Source organism: Lutjanus erythropterus, chromosome 14, assembly GCF_056507025.1.
Source record: "Lutjanus erythropterus isolate fLutEry1 chromosome 14, fLutEry1.hap2, whole genome shotgun sequence".
In the NCBI taxonomy this organism is placed as follows: domain Eukaryota; kingdom Metazoa; phylum Chordata; class Actinopteri; order Lutjaniformes; family Lutjanidae; genus Lutjanus; species Lutjanus erythropterus.
In genome coordinates this window covers 408421-429536 of record NC_139330.1, presented here as the reverse complement: position 1 = coordinate 429536, position 21116 = coordinate 408421, and the positions used below count along the sequence as shown (strand labels likewise).

The window sequence follows — 21116 nt, the reverse complement described above, 5'->3', positions numbered from 1 at the left end:
TCTGTTTCTGTTGTCATATTATTATAGGTGCAATGAATCAAGTCTTTATTCAGCTGTTTGACACAGAAAAACATTCATGTCTGTTATTACAGATTTTGTACCGAACACACACACACACACACACACACACACACACACACACACACACACACACACACACACACACACACACACACACACACACACACACACACACACCTGTACCGAGCAGAGGGAGTAAAAACAGAGGAGATCCTTCAGAGTAGAAAACAATCAGAGTCGCTGTCGATACAAACTGAAAATATCAAGTTTAACATCATGAATGAGGTCAGAGACGTGAACCCAGTGTCAAAGAGACGAGCAAACAGATTTAAACCCGCTTTGACCATCAGAAGTTAAAAAACAAAAAGATACGAGGTTTTAATGTGAAATCAGAGCGACGGTTCTACTGTAGACATTTTCAAAATGTTTCTTAAATCCAAAAAATGTGTAAAAATGTGAACCTTGACTGCAAATGTCAGGAAGTTTCAACTGACGTGACGAACAGGATTCCATAAAATATAAAGTTACAAGTACAAGTTCCTCAAAATTGTACTTCAGTACAGTACTTGAGTAAAATGTAGGTGGTTCCATTCCACCACTGTTCAGTTATTAAAGTGTAGATTTAGCAGAGTCCTCGTTCACCTGCAGAAACGCTCACGTTGTAAAATATGAAGAGTAAATATTGCACAGTGTCTCTGGACAGTTGATGCTTCGTTCAGAAACAAGTTTGAACAGATTAAACTGTTTTTCTTTCCTGACAGTAAACAGACTAAATCAGCTGATTTCATTGGGCACATATTTGTATTTGACTTAAATATTAATGCTGGATTTTTATCTGTGAGAAACTGAAGCCAGTTTCTTCAACTTGAAATCACTACTGCTGCTGGAAATTTATAAAACAAAGCTCAAAGAAGTCAGAACTGATCAGCTGAATAAATGAAATATGAAACATGAGATTATTAGCACCTTGTCTGGGAGGTGATGGTGCGCTGAGGAATCTGGACTCATGACGAGACTGGAGGAACTTTTCTCAACTATTCAGATTTGAATTAGTCATAAACACCTGACTGTGTTTCTCCAGATGATTTCAACGATTTTGGCAACAAAAATATGAGGAAAAAAAACTTAACATTTTTGGCACAAACATGAGTTTCCCACATTCAACATCAGTAAAAAAGATCAACACTTCAATATAAAAACATGCTGTTATCTACCTTTAAACCCCCACAGCCTTTATCACAAAATATATAAGAAGAAATTAAATATATAAAGTAAATGAAGATTTAAAGATTGAGGGAGTTTTCACTGCTGTTAACGTGTGCAGCTGTCAGTGTTTCGGAGTGTTTCCATGAGGTCACTTTGATCAGATTCTTGGACACAACTCGTCCTTAAAAAAGCTTAAATACGAAGCAAAGTGCAGCTTGTGACCCAGCGGAGCATCTGATTGGACGGTCAGACGAGTGATGTCATACGGTTCAGATGTGTGTGAAGCCTGACAGCTGCTGGTGAAGACGAGCAGGTGGTGATGTGTCCGTCTGCTATTGGCTGGTCCTTGGTGTTCAGTTCAAACTGGCGTCACGAACAGGATTCCATAAAGTATAAAGTCGCACCAAACGGAAAGATACAAGTAAAGTACAAGTACCTAAAAACTGTAATCAAGTACAGTACTTTAGTAAATGTTCTTAGTTACACACCAGCACTGCTCAGTTATTAAATTTAGATTTTAAACTTATCCGTGTTTTTAACAGTGTGTCTAAAACAGCAGCATCAGCTGCTGCTGCTCATGATGAGTTCAGGCACATTATTGAGTGTAGGTTAACTGACCGTGAACTCAACACACAGGAGGTTACAGGAGTTTCAGACTGGGCTGCACCAACAAAGACTAATTTAATCTGAAGCCACAGACAGACTTGCTTTTAACTATGTGTTTGCATCATGGCTGCCTCACGTGTCCTGCGTCCGTTTGGAGCGAAGGTTCTGTAAGTACTCAGAAATTAATGCTACGTGAACACGAACATGAACTCAATCACATGGTTAAAAAGCAAGAATATCTTAAAATAAGATTAGATTAGACAGATTAGTCCTGATCAGAGTTTCCAAAACCAGGATTTAAAATGAGTGAATTCAGATTTAAATTAAATAAACTTCTGTTGCTCAACTGAAAACTGATCCCAGTTTGTTAAATCCTGCAGCTTTGTATTCCTTAACAAAGGTTAGACTGTTCGTTAGCTAGCCAAGAAGTTAAGAAAACATTATACTGAATGCTAGCTAGCTATAAAGTAAAAAAGAAAAACATTTTGTTTGCTAGCTAGCTGAAAACTTAGTTAGCCTCGTTAGCCTCGATCAGCAGAGAGGCTTTAATTTCTCCTTGAAAAACTGCAGTGAAAGAAAGAAGCTGCATCATCAGAGTCAGCTGGTTCAGTCGCTCACTTCACAGATGATTTTTATCAATCCGTCTCTAAAAAGCAGCCATCTTACAAGTTTAAAGTTAATACTGGATCACAGTTTAAACTGAGTTTTGGTGCAGCAGAATTAAATTTAATCTTCAGTAAAAACTAATCTGAAGTTTAAACTGAATCTTTCTTCATTTGAAGGCAGTTTTAAAGTTTGGTGCAGCATCATTTAAATTTAGTTTGTGATTTAATCTGGATTAAGAATTAAGCCTCGCTGGTGCAGCCCAGTCTCAGTTTCTGCACGTCAGGTTCAGGTCAGGTTTTGTTCGGGTTTGGAGTGACATCACTGGGCACCAGCCAATAGGAGCGTCAGTCTTCAGCAGCAGGAGTCAGGCTCCACACAGATCTGAGGTCAAGGTTTAGATGCTGGATCAGGGTCTTCAGGAGGTCCAGAACATTCAGGATGTTTGAGTTTTTTTCACAATAAAAGCCTCAGTGTCCCTTCAGGGACTCGATGTAGTGAAACGTTGCTCCCAGAGCCCAGCTGGTCTCCACCTCGTTGATTGTCCTCGCCAACTGAAAAACACACAGGGGACAGGGGACAGGGGACAGGGGACGGGTGAGATCCTGGTTCTACACACTCTGGTCCAGACTCTGGTCCAGTTTCGGTTGTTTCTCACCTTGAAGTTTTTGTTTGGGGGGAAGCCGAGCTCCTGCAGCAGAACTGAGATGTAGACGAGATCCAGACAGAGAAACGGACTCTCTGGAGGACTGACGGACAGACCGCTGCACACTGACACCACCACAACAACACAACAACAACACACAACAACACACAACAATAACAACAACAACACACAACACACAACAATAACAACAACACACAACACACAACAATAACAACAACACACAACACACAACAACAACGCACAACAACAACGATTATTAACATTATTACTACATGAAGCTGAGAATAAAAGTGTACTTTACTTTAGAGTTTTACTTGTAGTGGAGTATTTTTACTCTGAACAGAAAAGAAACACATCATGTGAATTAAATATTAAAATAAATTGTTTAAAAAGTCCAAACTTTTCAAGAACAACAAAAACACTAAACAAAATGAAATATAACTGCAGCCCACGAAGAATTATCATTATTATCATTATTATGACATAAACAGGAGTCTGTGTTGCTTGTTTTGTTTTTTGTTGTTTTGTTTTGTCTTTGTTGTTATTTTGTTTGTTTTTTTGTTTGTTTTGTTGTTTGATGTCACTTTGAACCTGAACCTTGTCCAGACTGCAGACGTGTCTCAGTTATATTAAATTATTTTACTGTGATGTTTTTAACTGAATTATTTATTTAAGACTCTGTTTTGCTGTTTTTGTATTTATGTAAATAAATTTATCGATGTGAACACGATGAACTCATTTCTGTTTTCAAACCAAATTAAACTAAACTCTGATCACATCTCATAAAAAATGAATCTTCTTCAGTGTGACTTCATCAGGAAGGTTTAAATATGATGCCATGTCAGAACAGGAAGTGTTGGTGTGTGTGTGAGTATAAAGTGCAGTTTGAGGTGTTGACCACCTGATGGCGCTCTCTCACCTCTTTTAGCAGCGTTGATGTAATCTGACACCTGAATGGTTCCTCCTTTCTCCTCCTCTGAACACAAACACAGAAAACAGATCAGAGATCAGTCAAACCTGCAGACCTTCATGAGCAGCATCATTTATTTTTTTATTCATTTATGTATTTATTTTTTTTTCATATAAATTATTTTTTTAATCATTTTTCTAAATAATGTCATTTATTTATGTTTATCTCTTTATTTTTCCTTGTTATTTTCTCTTTGTTTTGATTTTCCTTAGAGAAGTCAATCTGGTTTTGGGGGCAGGACTTCCTGTCCAAGTTGAGGAATCGAAACCTGCAGGATTCATGTGTTCATTCACACAAAGGCAATGTGGGAAAAGAAATTACATTATATAACAGTAAATATAAAATATAATAATATAATAATATATAATATAATATAAAAATCTAAAGAAATGTATATATTTCATTTTAAAGTAAACAGAAATATACTGAAATAAATGAGCAAATAAATGAGTATTATTTTAGATTTTGTTATTTATCTTCATTTGTCCACATTTATTTATTCTGTTATTGTGTAGAAGCCTTCAGATTATAATAATTGACAGCAAACCTCCATCTTAAATAGAGACTGATTTGATTTTCTTTTTAATTTCGTCTGAATATTTTTCAAAAGCATTTTTAAATTGTATTTATTGATTGATTTATTATCTACAATTATTAATCTTAACTAGTTCCTGCAGGATTAATGTGTTCATTCATGTAAATTCTCACATTTACTTGTTTTATTTATTCCTCTTTATATTTCCACATTTATTTCCGTATCCTTTTACAGATTCATTTTCTCCTGTGACTCCATGTGACAGCAGAAGCATCAAAATGACATTTTCATTACTTTGACAAACTAATAAACTACATTGTTCCTATTTTTATATTTCCTCTTGTTTCACTTGTTCATATTTTTAATTCTAATTTAATTTTGATTTAATTCTGTTTGTCTATATTACTTGTTTGCATCAGCATCATACCGATGACGCCAAGGTCGACGGCGCGGTCGTAGTAGTAGGAGAAGGCGTAGAATTCCATGTCGGCCGCCTCAGACGCCTTCGTCACCTTCTTGTAAAGAACCTTCTCCACTTTGTTGAGACACGCCTCGTACACCGGCTCCCCTGAAACACAAACACATACAAGGTTCCTACACACACACACACCCCACTGCATGATGGGTAACAAAACAGCCAATCACATCACTCACCCGCCTTCTGACCCTTCACAGTGTAGGCGACGTCGGCGTGCTCCCAGCTGCCCGAGTACTCTGGAGCAATACAGGGGCTGACCAGCTCAGTGCTGCCCCCTACTGTTCACACACACACACACACACACACACACACACACACACACACACACAAATAACAGTTGGGTTAAACCCTCACTGGCTGCTGTGGATGTCGACTCAGCTGACAGTTAAGTCCAGAGCAGGTTTAACTTTTTAAACAACATAAAACTCAAAGTAAATAAAAACACTAAAGCTGAAGTGATCACATGACACGGTGTCTGTAAGCTCACAGTGTGACGAATCAGAGAAAGACATGTAGCGGCTGATAGACTCAATCAGGAAGTGCCATCGTTTCTAAACGTCTCTGTTCTGTCTGTCCAGAATAAAACACAACCCAAGTGTTAAAACTGAAACGATTAGTCGATTACATGATTGGTCATCTCCACTCTCACTAGGCGCCACCAGATAGTCCCAGGCTAACAGCTCCAGGCTAACAGCCCCAGGCTAACAGCTCCAGGCTAACAGCTCCAGGCTAACAGCTCCAGGCTAACAGCCCCAGGCTAACAGCCCCAGGCTAACAGCTCCAGGCTAACAGCCCCAGGCTAACAGTCCCAGGCTAACAGCCCCAGCTAACAGCCCCAGGCTAACAGCCCCAGGCTAACAGCTCCAGGCTAACAGCCCCAGGCTAACAGCTCCAGGCTAACAGCCCCAGGCTAACAGCCCCAGGCTAACAGTCCCAGGCTAACAGCCCCAGCTAACAGCCCCAGGCTAACAGCTCCAGGCTAACAGCCCCTGGCTAACAGCCCCAGGCTAACAGGCCTGATGCTAAGAGAGCTTTCACACTGACACGTTCCAAAGTGAAACTTGTTTACCAACCACTCGTTTATCTTCTCTCATCAGTCAACAGACAGAACATGAAGATCCAAAGGATATTTTTTTAATGAGAGCTCCAGCTGATATAAAAATGTATTTCTGATTCCTCGTGTAAATGTTCTCCCTGTGTGTTTTTATAAGCTTTCATCTGTTTCATCCTGTAACTGTGAAAAAACATACTGTGTTATATCTTTACATATCACCATTACCACTAAGTGATTAATCGTTAGAAACAGGGTGTATTTGTCGTATCTTTGCTGTATGTGCAGAGACATGCAGGGTAACAGACTGACAGCAGAGTGAATCTGTGCCGCAGCTTCTTACAGCAGATAAATCACAGCAACAGCTGGCAGGCAAGGAATTAATCTTGCTGTGTGTTATTAAAAGATTAGATAATGGCTTATTTATCTGAGAGGACGGAGGGCTGGGGGGGGGGGGGGGGATAAAAGACAGATGAAAGCAAACTGAAAAACAAGAAAAAGTCAGAATAATAAAGGTACGTACGAGGAGAAGAGTCGACGCCTCCTAAGATGGCAAGTCGAGCCGACATCAGACCCAGACCAAGATAACTGCACACAGAGTCAGATTCATTGAGACTGGATATCAATGATTAGTTATTGATCAATAAATCAATCAACAGGAAACTCTGAGTGTGTGTGTGTGTGTGTGTGTGTGTGTGTACCTGTGAGTGTAGACCGTGTGTGTGTTGTTAAACATCTGGAACGACCTGATGTAGTCGATGGGGGACATCTGGATGGTTTTCTGCACACAGAGATGCAACGTTAGCCTCCTGAGCTAACTGAGCTAGCCCAGTTCATACACAGCGACTCAGCAGAACCTGAAGGGTCACATGAGTCAACAGAACCTGGAGTCGACCCCAGGGTCTCCAGTTAATATCTGACTCAAGATCAGTGTCACCAAGAAGATCTTTAAGGAGAAGAAGAGCATCTCATTTGATCCAGTTTTTAGAGATTAAAGAGGATCTGCATCACAGCAGCAGGAGAAGAAGAAGACGACGACAAAGACAAAAAGAGAAAGAAACAAACACACAGTAGAGGAGGAAGACAAAGTAGAAGAAGACACACATGCAAAAGGAGACATGGAAGAAGAAGACAGAAAGGAAGAAAAAGGAGCAGAAGAAGAAGTGGAAGACAAGGAAGAAGAAGCACAAGAAAAAGAAGCAGAGAAGAAGACAAAGACAAAAAAGAGACAGAAGCAGAGAAGGAGGACAAGAAACAGATGAAGAAGAACAGACAAAGAAGATCAAGCAGACGAGGAAAAAGAGAAAAGAAGCACAGAAGAAGACAAAGACAAAGCAGAACATGAAGACAGTCAGATTTAAGACTTATTTCACGTCCAAATGGACAAAAAACTGGTCAGTTTGTATCTTTGATTATTGGTTCAGTGATCAACACAAATTTATCTCAAAAACACATAAAATTAAATCCAATCTAATAAAAGTAACATTAACTTCATAATTAAGTTTTTAAGTCCTGTCAGAATCATATTTAACACATTTTAAGGCCTAAAACTCAGATTATTGGATTTTAGACTTTTTAAGAACCTGCAGAACCCTGGAAGAAGAAGAATCAGATGTTTGTGGTGTTCTGATTGGACGTCTCGAGTGATGATGACATGATGAACACAGTGTGACCTACATAACAAACACACACACATCAGCAGGGTGTGTGTGTGTGTGTGTGTGTGTGTGTGTGTGTGTGTGTGTGGGATTAGTGTGGTGACATCTCCAGATTAAAGCCTGTAAAATGGATCCATCCTGGTACTTTTTGACTGAGTGTCTCTGTGACTCGTCCTCACCTCGTCTCGAGGACTGAAGGTGATCTGAGTTGACCCCCCGCCCAGGTCCAACATCCCCACTGTGGGGGAGTCAGTACGATGAAGATCACCTGGAGGAAGAGGAGGAGGAGGAGGAGGAGGAGGGAAGACAGAGGCAGATTAGGAAACAGAGAGAGCGAGAGAGCTGCAGTTTAATCCAATAACAGGTCATCACTGTTTCTTGTTCATATTAATCTGGTTCACACACACACACACACACACACACACACACACACACAATCTTACGACCACACTTGTACATCACTTACACCACATTTTCAGATTCTCACAGTATTGTGATGGTATTTATAAAGTTTGGGGCTTTGTGTGTGTGTGTGTGTGTGTGTGTGTGTGTGTGTGTGTGTGTGTGTGTGTGTGTGTGTGTGTGTGTGTGTGTGTGTTGAATTCTCACCAGTGAGGAAATTGACGGTGATCCAGGCAGAAATCCCTGAACGGAGAGAAACATAAAAGAATCAACACCTCTGTTAAACACACACACACACACACACACACACATATAAATATAAAACATATTACTTAATAATAAATTGATTAAACATTATTATTTATTTCTGATTACTTCTTACTTCAATGCAGAGGTTTTTAAAGTTGAACACACAGTAACTGTCAGTCTTAAGAGCCATCATCGATCAAAGGGAAAAAGTCAGCAGTTTTCTTATTTTGTCCAGTGAATGTGAACATTTTGAAACACACTGTATTTTATTTTGAAACACTGTATTTTATTTTGAAACACACTGTATTTTATTTTGAAACACTGTATTTTATTTTGAAATGCATTGTGCTGGATTACACCAGGCGAGCAGGATGGAGGTGTTTTATGTTGTTATTCTGTTGGAGAATAAAACAGGACCTAGTATGGAGCCTTGTGGGACTCCAGAGGAGACGATGGGAGAGGACATATCATCTCTTCTCACAGAGACTGGTCGGTCTTTGAGGTACGAACGGTTTGTCCCTGATGACCGACTGTATCGGAGGATAATTTCCTGAATCTGACGACAAGAACAAATCAAGCAACAAGAGCCATTCAAACAGGAACTGTGAAAAATAAAGATATATAAAGTGTGATGTGTTGTGCTCTCGCTGACGGTCGACTCATTCAGGTCAACTCAAAGATGACATTAGTGTCTGTGGCAGAATATTTGCACTCAGCTGTATGCATTAGAGCCTTTTACCAGCGACCTCTGACCTCGGCCGCATGCAGAAGTGGGTGATTAAAGGGCTTGATAGAAACTGTATCATAGGAGCTTTACTATAAAACTCTTATGTGGAGATGCTAAGAAGCAATTTTCAAACAAAACAAACAAGCACACGGAGCGACTCGGCTAAACACCGGCACTTAGCACCCTGCCGCCCCCCCACTAACCACTCAGAGACCTGCATTAACAATAAGTCGCCTCCATTCAGGACGGCCGCAGGGTAATCTCAGCGAGGGATGAGCATCGAGGCCAAGAACGGACAGAATCTGTGCGCAGTAATAAGGCTGATGGACGCTGTCAGACTCCTGATAGGACGGCTGAGGAGGACGCCGTCCATTAGTGGCTCGGGACGAAAAGTGGACCAGGATAAGAAGTTAATTCAGTAATCATCAAAAGAGTAACGAGCTGATCCCACTCAGAGGAAGGAGAAAACATTTCAGCCTCAGAAATAAACTGAGAGTGGGGGGGGGGGGGATAATCGGCCTCCTCCCTCCCTCCCCCTTCAAGATTAAGTGGGACATTATCCCACATGGCCATAATTGCTTGTATGAACTACTTTAAAAGGATTGGATTATATGTGTGCGAGCGTCGTGTCCATACACAACGAGCGGTTAAAACACACAACCTACATGTGATTCCTTTATACGTCCGACCACAGAGGAATTAGTGCCGCTCGCTGTGGTGAAAGCAGAGAAGAAGAAAGTTCACAGCAGGGCCAAAACTCTGGATAATGGTGCTCCAACATCTGGACATCATGATGGAGCTGAGGGCCCCACATCTGGATCCACCACACATCCTATCAATAACTTCTAAAACAGTGATAAACGCTGAACGCTGGGAGGTAAATGATCATATTTAGAAGAACGTTACGACCTGTTCCTTTATTTTATTTGGTTCTGTTGAAGAATCGTTGGAGCCACAGATATGTCGGACGTGTCTGTCATGTTATCTGGCGTTATGAGACACACTGAACAAAACTGAGTGAATGTCAGGTTACTTGAAGCTTTTGGTATTAACGGTGCTGATTTGCTGACTTTATCTTTTAAGGACGGTATTTTGCCACGTTAGCAAGCAGTCAGTGTTCTGCTTTAGAACCACAGGTTTGTTCTGCGGTTCAGTCCTCAGCAGTAAATCTATAAATTCTCCTTCGGATCCTGGTTGATGTTTGACTCCATCAGTGTTTGAAGGTAAATCAGCAGAGCGGCTGCTACAGGACGACGTCTGTCCCCCGTTTAATCCTCCATATTGTTTAATCCTCCATGTTGGCGGTTTTCGTTTGGGAAATCAGAGAAGGACCTCTGAGGTTTGACTGTGCAGGAGAAACATCTTCACAGATTAAACAAATGAAACTGTGAGGAACAAATTCTCTGTAATCTAATAAAGTCATGAAGAGACGAGGCTCATGTTCAGTTTGAGACTTTATAAGAGGTCAAACACCCTGAGAACTGTCTGTTAAAGGACCATTCAGCTGCTTTATACAGTGATTTATTCATGTTGATCAACGTCCAAACACCAAAGTGATTAGCTTTCATTCAGTCAGGTTCATGTTTATTCATGTATGTATAATATATGTTGTACAATATGCACTGATTGTTTTTATTAGGTAGTATTTTAAATATATTTTATCATTATTTTTCTCAGGTTTTGTTTTTTATTTATATTCATTAAATATATTAAAAACACCAGAGAAAGTTTCAGTGACCTGACAATAAAGTTTAACTGTAAAATATCCATCATATAACTTTGTGTGAAGAAAATGTGTTTATATATTCTATGATCTGTACATTATAGTGTGTATGATGAAGTTTTTTTGTAGTTTTTTTTTTAACTGTCTCCTCCTGCTAACTTCACAGTCACTGAAATACAGAAGTCCCTTAAGAAAAGTGCTGATTTATCTGTATGTTAAATTGAACAGTATATTTCATGTATTTAACCTTTTCAGGTTGTGTATTTTAGTCCTGTATGTATATGAGTTTATGTATTTCCAGTGAATAAGTTATTTTTTCTCTCTCTTTCAGCTCTGTGTCTGGATCAGTTTCAGCACCATGTCCTCCAGCTCGTCTCCGACTGAGTCTGTCTGCTGCTCGGCAGCTCGTGTTCAGAGGAAGTTTACAGCTTTTACTCTGAAAACGACACGACGAGAGCTGAGAGAGTCAACAACAAGCTGAAAGTGTAAAGCTTCGTAAAGGCGAGGAGACACTGTCACTTTAAATGTCACTGTAAAAATATAAGACTTCCTACCTTCATCAGTTCCGTCCATGATGGACACGCTGTCCTCTCTGGACAGAAATGGAGACTCCAGAAACAGCGCCCTCACCTGGACACACAGGAAAGCACAGAGCGTTAGAACTTAAGATCTTCTCTTCCTCAGTGTTCTCTCTCTGTACATCAGGTCCTCGAGAACTTTAAGACGGAACGTGAAGTGACACGTTCAGTTCCTTCACTCCTGTATGGAGTTTGATCCAAAGAAAAGACAAACGTTAGTTTGACAAAAAGTTTTAGTTCTAGTTCGTACACAACTGCAACTTCTCATTATTTTCACGATGGATTAATCAGCTGATTGATTGATTGATTGATTAATGGACAAATGGTTTCAGCTGGATTTGTTTAATCTGTTGGGCTGTTTAATTAATAATAAACATCATATTTTATACAGGATTCATGCTGCTTTTTAGGAGTAAAATTATTAAAATTCAAGTAATCTTAAGTCCCCCAAAACTTTCTAGACTCTTGAAGCTTTAATCATCTCAGAACAGAGAAGAAAAATACAGCGTTTTCATTTCGATGCTCTGATCAGTCCGTCTGGCTCCGCTATGCATTTTCTACTTTACATAGATTATACTGAAAATCACTCATTTTTCAAGGAACACATAACTGATAATATTAAACATCTTCCAAACTTTAAAGACTCTGTTTATAAACTCTTGATGTGTTTTCAGAGTAAAAATCTTCATTTTCTCATTTATAAAGTAACTGTAACTATAAAGTAACTATAAAGTAGCAGCTGTCTGATAAATGTAGTGAAGCAAAAATGTGATGCAGAAGTAAAGAAGCATTAAAAGTAAAAGTACTTATTTTTTTATACTTGAGTACAGACAATTATAATACAGCAATATAAAATATAATATATATGAATATATCACAATATATAACAAAATATAATGAATATGATGTGTATTTGGTGCAGACGATGCAGAGGGAGAGCAGTGTGAGTGTTTATCATATTATATTATAATATAATAATATTTTAATAAAGAATAAACCCTGTGCTGTGTGATAATCAGCTCTGTGTTTGGCTGAATGAGAAACAGTTTGATCATAAAGAGTAAAGCTGCAGATTAAATCACTTTCTGGCTCGATGCTCTGCTCCTGTTATTAGTGATTACTTAAAAGATTTAATAGACTTTGGCTTTTTTAGACGCCATGACAACGGTGACGATGACGATGACAATGATGATGATGATGATGATGATGCAAGTCTCAAAACTGTCCTCAGTCTGTTTAGGATCAGATGTGTCTTATTCTGATGAAAGTTAGTTTTCAGGTTAATACACTGAACAATATGAACTTTGTGTGTCTCACTTGTTAATATAAGAAATATTAGCACAAAAAGAAAAGTTAAGAAGCAGCATTGGCATAAAAATAAAGGAACATTAGCATAAACTTAGTGAAAAGTCAAGTCAAGCCAATGTTTGCTTTGTTTTACAGTAAGATTAGTGTAGAAAATAAATAAAAAAAGAAATTCTAGTATAAAACACCAACAACGTTAGCATACAAACTACAGTGACGTTAGCATGAAGACAGACCTCGTCCAGCAGGTGTTGGGCCTTCTCTCCAGGCAGCAGGCGAAGTCCCGCCGTCGCCCTCAGAACCACCGGGGTGACGTTCCACATGGAGGACGGGATGCTGGACTTCGCCACCTCCAGAAGTTCAGTGATTCCTGCTGCACACTGGAGAGACAGGACGAGACAGAGAGGACAGAGAGGACAGAGAGGAAAGGAGACATGGGATGAGACAGGGACGACAGAGAGGAAAGGAGACATGGGACGAGACAGAGAGGACAGAGAGGACAGAGAGGACACACAGAGGAGACAGACAAAGATTTTTATCGAGGATCAGTCAATAACAGTCGACAGCCAATCGACCTTTTTACTTCAAATATAATTTAAATGATAAACTTTTTGATGCTTAATTTTCCAGTGATAAACTTATTGATCAGTTGACTGATCGTTTCTGCTCTGCTGTGTTCTTACAACTGCTAATATGTTGTTTAACATCCACAAACCCTCAATCTGATTTTGTTTTGAAAAGGAATGAGAAAGCTCTCTGCAAACTAACCAAACTCCATTCAAAAAATCAATCATTTGAGCTCACAGGACACAGGAGTTGTTGGCCTGCTGCTGCCTCCATCTTTTAGTTTGTTCGTGTTGTTGTGTGACTTCAGTGAATCTGAACAAACCCTTTAAAACACTGAAGTTACAGAATAACACAGATAAACTAACAGATGGAGGCTGCAGCAGACCAACAACTCCTGTGTCCTGTGAGCTAAAATCACAGATTTTGTAAATGAAGTTTGGTTGATTTGTAGAGAGTGATATTTGTCTTATATAAGGGTGGTCTCCTGTCAGAAAAGTCTGTCTGACAGAAAAGTAAAGAGGTGAACATATTCTAAATGTAATATACACTTAAACTAGAGTGCAGAGGTCTGATCCTGCAGTGAAAACAGCAGCTGTACCTTCTGTGGATCATCAGCGTACGCAGACAGTCCAGGTTTGATGGCCCTGAACGTCTCGTGGGCCAGTTTGGGAGCTTCTGCAGGAAACAGGACAGATAAAATGTAAATATGCAGATAATAAAGAGCTGTGTCTGTGTGAAATGATGACAGAGAGGCAGTGATTCACTGTTTTACATCCTCATTTAATTGAATTTGACTTTATCTTTCTAACTGACCCTGGACCTGTGCCTGCGTTTAAGCTGTCATTAAGCTCTTAACGACAATCCCAGTCTGTATAACTAACAGGTGCTGCCATTAGTCCCGTTAGCTCGATGCTAACAAAGGAGCCAAAACAGCACTCAGCCTGTGTGATTTAGCTTAGCGACTAAATGCGATAACGAAGGCATTTGGCCGAGCTCGGCAGGAAACTTTCTCTAAGCCTAATAAACCAAAAACCTCTCAAACGCACTAATGAGTTTGTGTCCATTTGGACTGTGGCAGCAGGACGTCCTGTCAGCTCCCGTCACAGCTGGTAATTAATGTTCGGGGCCAACGTGTGTGTGCCTTTAAATACACACTGAGAGCAATTCATCTGTAAACCTCCAGCATCCATATGAATCCATTTAGCATCGATTAGAGAGGTTTAACTTCCAAATATCCTGTTTCTGATCTGGAATAAACATCAGCCTCTGCTCCAAATATCTCATCCTCCAATGAAATGTCAGGTTTTTATTTGTCCCACAAACAGCAGGACACGCTCTGAGAACAATGAAGGATGTGTCCCCAGCAGAGAGGAACTAAACACATCCCATAATGTCATAATATCTTATATAAAGACATTCTGAGCATTTAAAATACAAGGATTTTATAGGGATCAATAAAAATTATTGTTTAGAGGTTAATAAACCTGACACTCACTTTAACTGTAAAATTAACATAAATAATCAAACACAGCAGCTTGTAGCAGCGATAAGTTAACTTTACAGCTAGAAATGAACTGTGAGTTCCTAAAACATTAAGTGACACGAGTCAAAAACACAGAAGCTCCCTTTAACACAAACGGTTAGCATACAAAATAAAAAGTAACATAAGAAAAAAAAGAACAGCACAAAAATATAAAAGGAGCACAGAAAATAAAAAAGCAAAGTAGAATAAAAATAAAAAGCAATTTTAACATAAAAAAGAGGTAAATTTTTTTCATGAACAATAAACAAGTAATTTTAGCAAAAAAATTGAGTTATGTAATATATATATTTAAATTTTTAAACAAATTGACAGATATTTGAATGGAGTTTGGTGTGGAATCCGTTCTCTACTGTACCTTTGTTCTCTATCTGGAACATGAAGACGTGGATTCTGGTCCCAGTGCTCCCAGCATCAAACATGATGCCATACTGGAAGCTCTGTCCAGCTGCGGTGGCCGACAGGTGTGTAGGAGGTCTGAAGGCTTCAGGCTTTGAGGCGGCGTAGTGACGCTTCACAAACATCAGGTAGGCGAGCAGACAGCCCACGAAGAGGAAAACTCCGGCCAGCTTTGGTCTCTTCATCGCGACTCATTCTGTGTGGAGCTACAAGAACTCAGACATCCTGAGAGTCTGCAGGAAGAACCGCAGGAAGAACCGCAGGAAGAACTTCAGCACAAAAACACATTTTAAAAAAAACGATGATGTACATTTATGAGATTTCACCAGCATCACCTATGGATTAGGATAATTTTTTTTCAAGTTACTTAATTACCTAATTTTTTATGGTAACATGACTTTTTTATGTTAATGTTGCTTTTTGAAAAAAAAAAAGCTAACGTTAATTATTTTTTATGCTAAATTGCTTTATCTTTTTATGCAAACATGGATCTTTTTTAAATTATGTTGATGCTACTTTATATGACACAATTGATTTCTTCTATTTTTTATTCTCACGTCACTTTTTTATAAAGTATTTGATGTGTGTATGGTTGCCTTTATTCATACTGACATTAAATTGACAGATATCTGAATGGAGTTTGGTTTGGAGTCATGCCAGCTCCTCTGATTTGTAAGTGTTTCTAATATGATTTAAATATTTTAAATCAATTAGTAACTATGGTTGTTTCCATAAATAACATTTCAAAAGACAAGCTGCACCTAGTAGCATGTAGCTGAACCTGACAAACTGGTTAGCAGTTAGCCAGATGAAATACTTCATGTCATTGAAACCTTTGTCTGAGAATTTTTTTTAAGTGATCACGGTGAATTAAAATAAAATCTGCCTGATGTTTAGGATATAATGATATTTTCAGTACCTGCTGACAGAACAAACGTTTTAGATTTATGTTGGTTTACAACCCAGCAAAAATTGACAGATATTTGAATGGAGTTTGGTGTGAAATAATGTTAAAATATTCATCAGTACAGTACAGTACAGTAGTCACATTAAACTGGCTGATATCTGAATGGAGTTTGGCTTGTTATCCAGTTAAATATTCATAATCGATTCATTAAATTGGCTGATATTTGAACAGAGTTTGGTGTGAACTCTTTATCGACATTAGCCTGCTGACGTTGTTTCAAACGTCCGTTAGATATTAAGAAAGAACGAACAACTTTTAACCGTCTGTTTGTTATTATATCAGATTTCTAAATGCTAACAGTTAGCAGCTAGCTGAACCCTGAGGAACAGGTTAGCCGGTTAGCCTGAAGGCGGTAAACATGCTAGCAACATGCTAACAGCAGAACAAACAGGTAAAGGTGTGTTTACGTACCGAACCGAACCGTCAGCAGCTGCTCCGTTAAATCAACGTTTCATTCACTTTTCTCCTCATTTCTCTCCTCTAACGCTGAACTCTACTGTCAACAACACGGAAGTGACGTTTGATTACGACATCAGACTGAACGGAAATGGTAACGTGGCCGAAAACACGAGGACAATAAAACTTTTGTTAACCTCTGTAAACTCTACATCATCATCATAATCATCACCATCATCATCATCATCATCATTATTATTATCATTAATATTATTATTATTATTAGAAGTAGTACTAGTAGTAGTAGTAGTAGTAATAATAACGATAATAACAATAATAATAATAATAATAATAATAATAATAATAATAATAATAACAATAATAATAATAATAATAATAATAATAATGATAATAATAATGTTTCTCTCTTTTTTCTTTTTTAATCTTTTTTCTTATTACAACTTGTGGTCCTCTTATCGTTTTTGTGTTTGCAGATTTAGTGATAAACAGGTGTTGGAAATATATCTGTTACAATAACGTTGATCTAAAATAAAATTTTGTGTCAAATCAATAATTATAATTATAAATAATTACAATAATAATTCATTTATTCAAAGACTTAAAGCCTTAATAAAATATAATCATACCTTTTTAAACCTTTTATTTTTATTTTCATGTGCATTTCATATCTTATTTGATTTAATATATAAAATATGTTTTAAAATAATTTACATTATAAATAATAACAATAATGACGCATTGATGTTTTGGTTCTCTCGGGTTTTTTGAGGTTCGTTCAGGTTCATTCTTGTTGCTCTTTAAGATACTTTTTATTTTTTTTTAAAACTAAATGTGATGTAACTTTTTACTTTGTGTTATCATTAATTATTAATTGTTATTAATTGTCTTTTGTTCTTTTGTTTTGTTTCGTTTTGTGATGCTCATTGTGACTAAAAATCTAAGTTTTACACATTAAATCTCACAATGACATGTCATCGTACACTACAGACAAGCATTAAGGTTGAAAATCATGAATAAATTCTCCATGTTTCTTCTAAATGGTAAAATTAATATCTTAATGAATGTAAAACACAGATATTTCCCATGATCTCTGCTGTATTAATGTGTATTATATCCTTTACTTATTTTTTCAGAGGGACAGCCCATCCTCTTTAACATCATCATCAACAACAACAACAACAACAACAACAACAACAACAACAACAACAATAATAATAATAATAATAATAATAATAATAACATTGCTTTATTTATATAATACATTTCATACAAACAATGTGCTTCACAAAACATGAAAAATATCTAAAATATAAAAATAAAACAGATGGGAGCATGAACATGTTTTTTATGGAACAAAATGTTGAGCACAGATGAACTTATGAACACACAAAATAAAAAGAATAAAAGCTGATTATAATTTTGGGAACTTGCAGATTTTGTACTTTATTATTTCATTGAATATTAAATATTTCAATATTTTTTCTCTTGATTTGTGAAATCTGAACCTAAAATGTCAAAAACAGACAGAAATATTAAATGTAATCAGAGGTGTTAGTGATCTGCTCTCCAGAGGATGAACCACCTTCAGGTCAGATTCAGTCTGTGATGAACTCTGCAGCCTGCAGGGGGCGCTGAACTGACAGGACTCACCAATAACAGTAACAGTTTCCTGTTGTGTGTGTGTGTGTGTGTGTGTGTGTGTGTGTGTGTGTGTGTGTGTGTGTGTCTCAGCAGCAGCTGGCGTGAAGCTGCCGCCACCATTCATTACCTCATTAACCTGCAGCAGCCAATCAGACGCTACAATGAGGGTCTGTGGGGAATCTGCTTCATTCACAGCAGAGAACATATGGTTAATGTGTGTGTGTGTGTGTGTGTGTGTGTGTGTGTGTGTGTGTGTGTGTGTGTGTGTGTGTGTGTGTCATTGATCAACAGGGTGGAAGAAAAACAAACTGTTGCACGAAAACATCTTAACTGAAGGAAACGTTTGTTCTTTATGTTGAAATGTTCAACTTGACTTCACACTTTCTGATGTTCATGTTTATCTTATTTCTACTTTTTTTTTTACGATTGTTGTGTTTATTGTCACTTAATGTAAAGCACAGTGTGTTTCTATGGATTCACATAAACTTGAGAATCTCTGAGTTTTAGAAAATGTCAGAAACTGTTGACAGCGAGTTATGAACCTGATTCAGCTGCAACTGAAAAATTATCAACTATTATTTACTTTTACTTTTTTCTTTGTTTTCAATAAATAAAAGTTCCCAGAACGTTTTGGGAACATTTGCACTTTGGATCACAAAAACAGGAGAAAATTTGGAAGCATTTTTATTTACAGGTTATTATGCCCCGCCCCCTGCAGCCCCCCCCTGCTGTGACCTTTGACCTCTTCACCAACAGTCAGAGATCAGCTGGAGGAAACTGATCAGAAGGTGATCAGATGTATTGATGTTTTTTTGTTTTAAATGAGTGGAGATCAAACCTGTGAACTTTACGTTGCACGGCCCTCCTCCTCCTCCTCATCTTCATCACTCTGCTCCATATATGTGATTTAATCTATAAGCCTCTAATAGCTCTTTATCAGTTAATGGGTCGCCGCGGCGACGGCGGGAGGTTAATGGTTGTGTAATCTTTCTGCTGCCTTTTTATTTTCATCAGTGTGATGGTGAAGAGAACAAAGCTGAGTGGATCCTAATCGTCCCGTAGATTTACATACAAATGACATTTAGACACAATTACGTCACTTTGAGACAATAATCCAACTAAGTTGTTAATCGACACACAAAGACAACAAATATTCTCATTATAAAAACACAATAAACATGGAAATATATAGGAATAAACTGACAGCCTCCCTTTAGTCTCTCTCTGAGTCAGAATATTATCAAAATAAAACTTTTTTTACTGCACAAAGTTTTACTTCAGTTTATTTATTTTATTTTCAGTTTATATATTTATTTTATTTATTTGCAGAAGAAAGATAAGCAAAATGAATAAAAATGATTCTGCTTTTAAATTAAAGTTTATCCATCAACAAAGAAAAAAATCAGTTCAAAAATTAGGAAACACGATCATAACATTCAGAAAAAAATATAAGAAATGATCCTTTTTTTAACTTTATTGATATGGTCACATGGCGACAAGCTGAGTTCATGTACATCTGTACAAAGTCAATTAAAAAATAAAAAATAATAAAAAGCTGAGTTGATTTGAGTTTATTTAACAGGATGCTTTGTTAAGCCAAGTGTTAATATCACACAACTAAAACCTTCAGGTTTATATAACAAGATGTTGAGTTTAAACAACTTTTATTTTATTTTTGTGCAACTCAGAATATTAACAAAGTCTTTTAGTTTTACTTGTCATGTTAACTCAACTAGAATTTAGGTTTGTAGAAGCTAAGAAGTCGAGTTCGAGTTTAAGGAACTTAACTTAAAGATTATTGTGCAAACAGCTGAAGTTTCTGAGCTTTTACAGGCTGCAGGTCGAAGGTGATTTAAGTTTGAATCAGCTGGTTGATTTTTACAGTGTAAATGTGGAGTGTTGTGAGCAGGAAGGTCCGGGTCATGTGACCGTGTGATGTATCTGCTCTATCTGGGTCATGTGATCCCATCAGGAGGATTATTAGGGAATAATTTGAAGGATTTGTGTTATTTGTGGGGATATAATTCAGTATGTCAGGATAATAATTGATAGAAGATTCCACTTTCATCTGGTTCAGACTCTTCGGTGGATTAGAAGACGCTCTGCAGGGACATCTGGACTGAGCTGCCTTATTTCTGAGCCTTATTAGGCTGCATCTTATTTATTTCTTATCATCTCTGCATCTCGTCAGCTCTGATTATCATCTGCAATCTGCAGCTGCTGCACAGAGACGGGACGGAACGGGACGGGACACACTGTCCATACTGTCACAGACCGTCTCAGCTCAGAGACACCACTGAGACACACTTTAATGTCCCCAAAAATCACTAAAAACATAACAGTATCTATCAGTTTTATTTAAAATGAAATTAAATAAAAATTCTGAATGGAAAGTAAAAAAAAAAAAAAAGCTGAAAAGTTCTGATAAAACAAAATAAAACCATTGTATGAAATTAAAATTATGAGATACTATTTCAGAATTAGGTGAAAGTACAGGAACATTCTGTCTTACTATCAAAAGTGGTTTCTACCAATGTTTTTGTGTCTTTTTTGTACGTCTGTAATGTAAAAGTTTCTATTCTTATTTATTTAATTTCTTTTAACGCACAAACATTTTGAATTTTTAAAACTGACTAACATCTTGTAAACATTTCCAAAACCATCATGCAGTCACCACCAACACAAAAGTCAAACATGCAGAACACCGAATATGAACTCAGAGTGAAAAATGTATTTGCATAAAAATTCTAAATGTTTTGTTTATTATTATTTGTATTTAATAACAAAAACAAACATAACTCACACC

General features: G+C 37.6%; 1 protein-coding gene across 1 annotated transcript; it reads right to left on the bottom strand.

Annotated features, from left to right (window-relative positions):
• Positions 1 to 2442: 2442 nt before the first annotated feature.
• Positions 2443 to 16783, bottom strand: entpd6 (ectonucleoside triphosphate diphosphohydrolase 6). The gene is made up of 14 exons (XM_084735297.1): positions 16664 to 16783; positions 15245 to 15518; positions 13945 to 14021; positions 13016 to 13159; positions 11451 to 11526; positions 8405 to 8440; positions 7975 to 8063; positions 6839 to 6918; positions 6661 to 6725; positions 5263 to 5364; positions 5036 to 5176; positions 4023 to 4079; positions 3095 to 3207; positions 2443 to 2990 (listed from the first exon to the last, which is right to left on the bottom strand). Exons 2-14 carry the CDS (start codon positions 15468 to 15470, stop codon positions 2907 to 2909), a joined length of 1290 nt encoding a protein of 429 aa, XP_084591423.1. The 5' UTR covers positions 15471 to 15518; positions 16664 to 16783; the 3' UTR covers positions 2443 to 2906.
• Positions 16784 to 21116: the final 4333 nt, after the last annotated feature.

Bases quoted from the DNA above. Each gene is read 5' to 3' on its own strand.
- entpd6 (XM_084735297.1), bottom strand. From the start codon at position 15,470: ATGAAGAGACCAAAGCTGGCCGGAGTTTTCCTCTTCGTGGGCTGTCTG. The intron at 11,527-13,015 runs GTCTGTCTTCAT...CTGTGTGTCCAG, and splicing joins CCCAACACCTGCTGGACGAG to GTGAGGGCGCTGTTTCTGGA. The intron at 8,064-8,404 runs GTGAGAATTCAA...CTCTTCCTCCAG, and splicing joins CACCGTCAATTTCCTCACTG to GTGATCTTCATCGTACTGAC.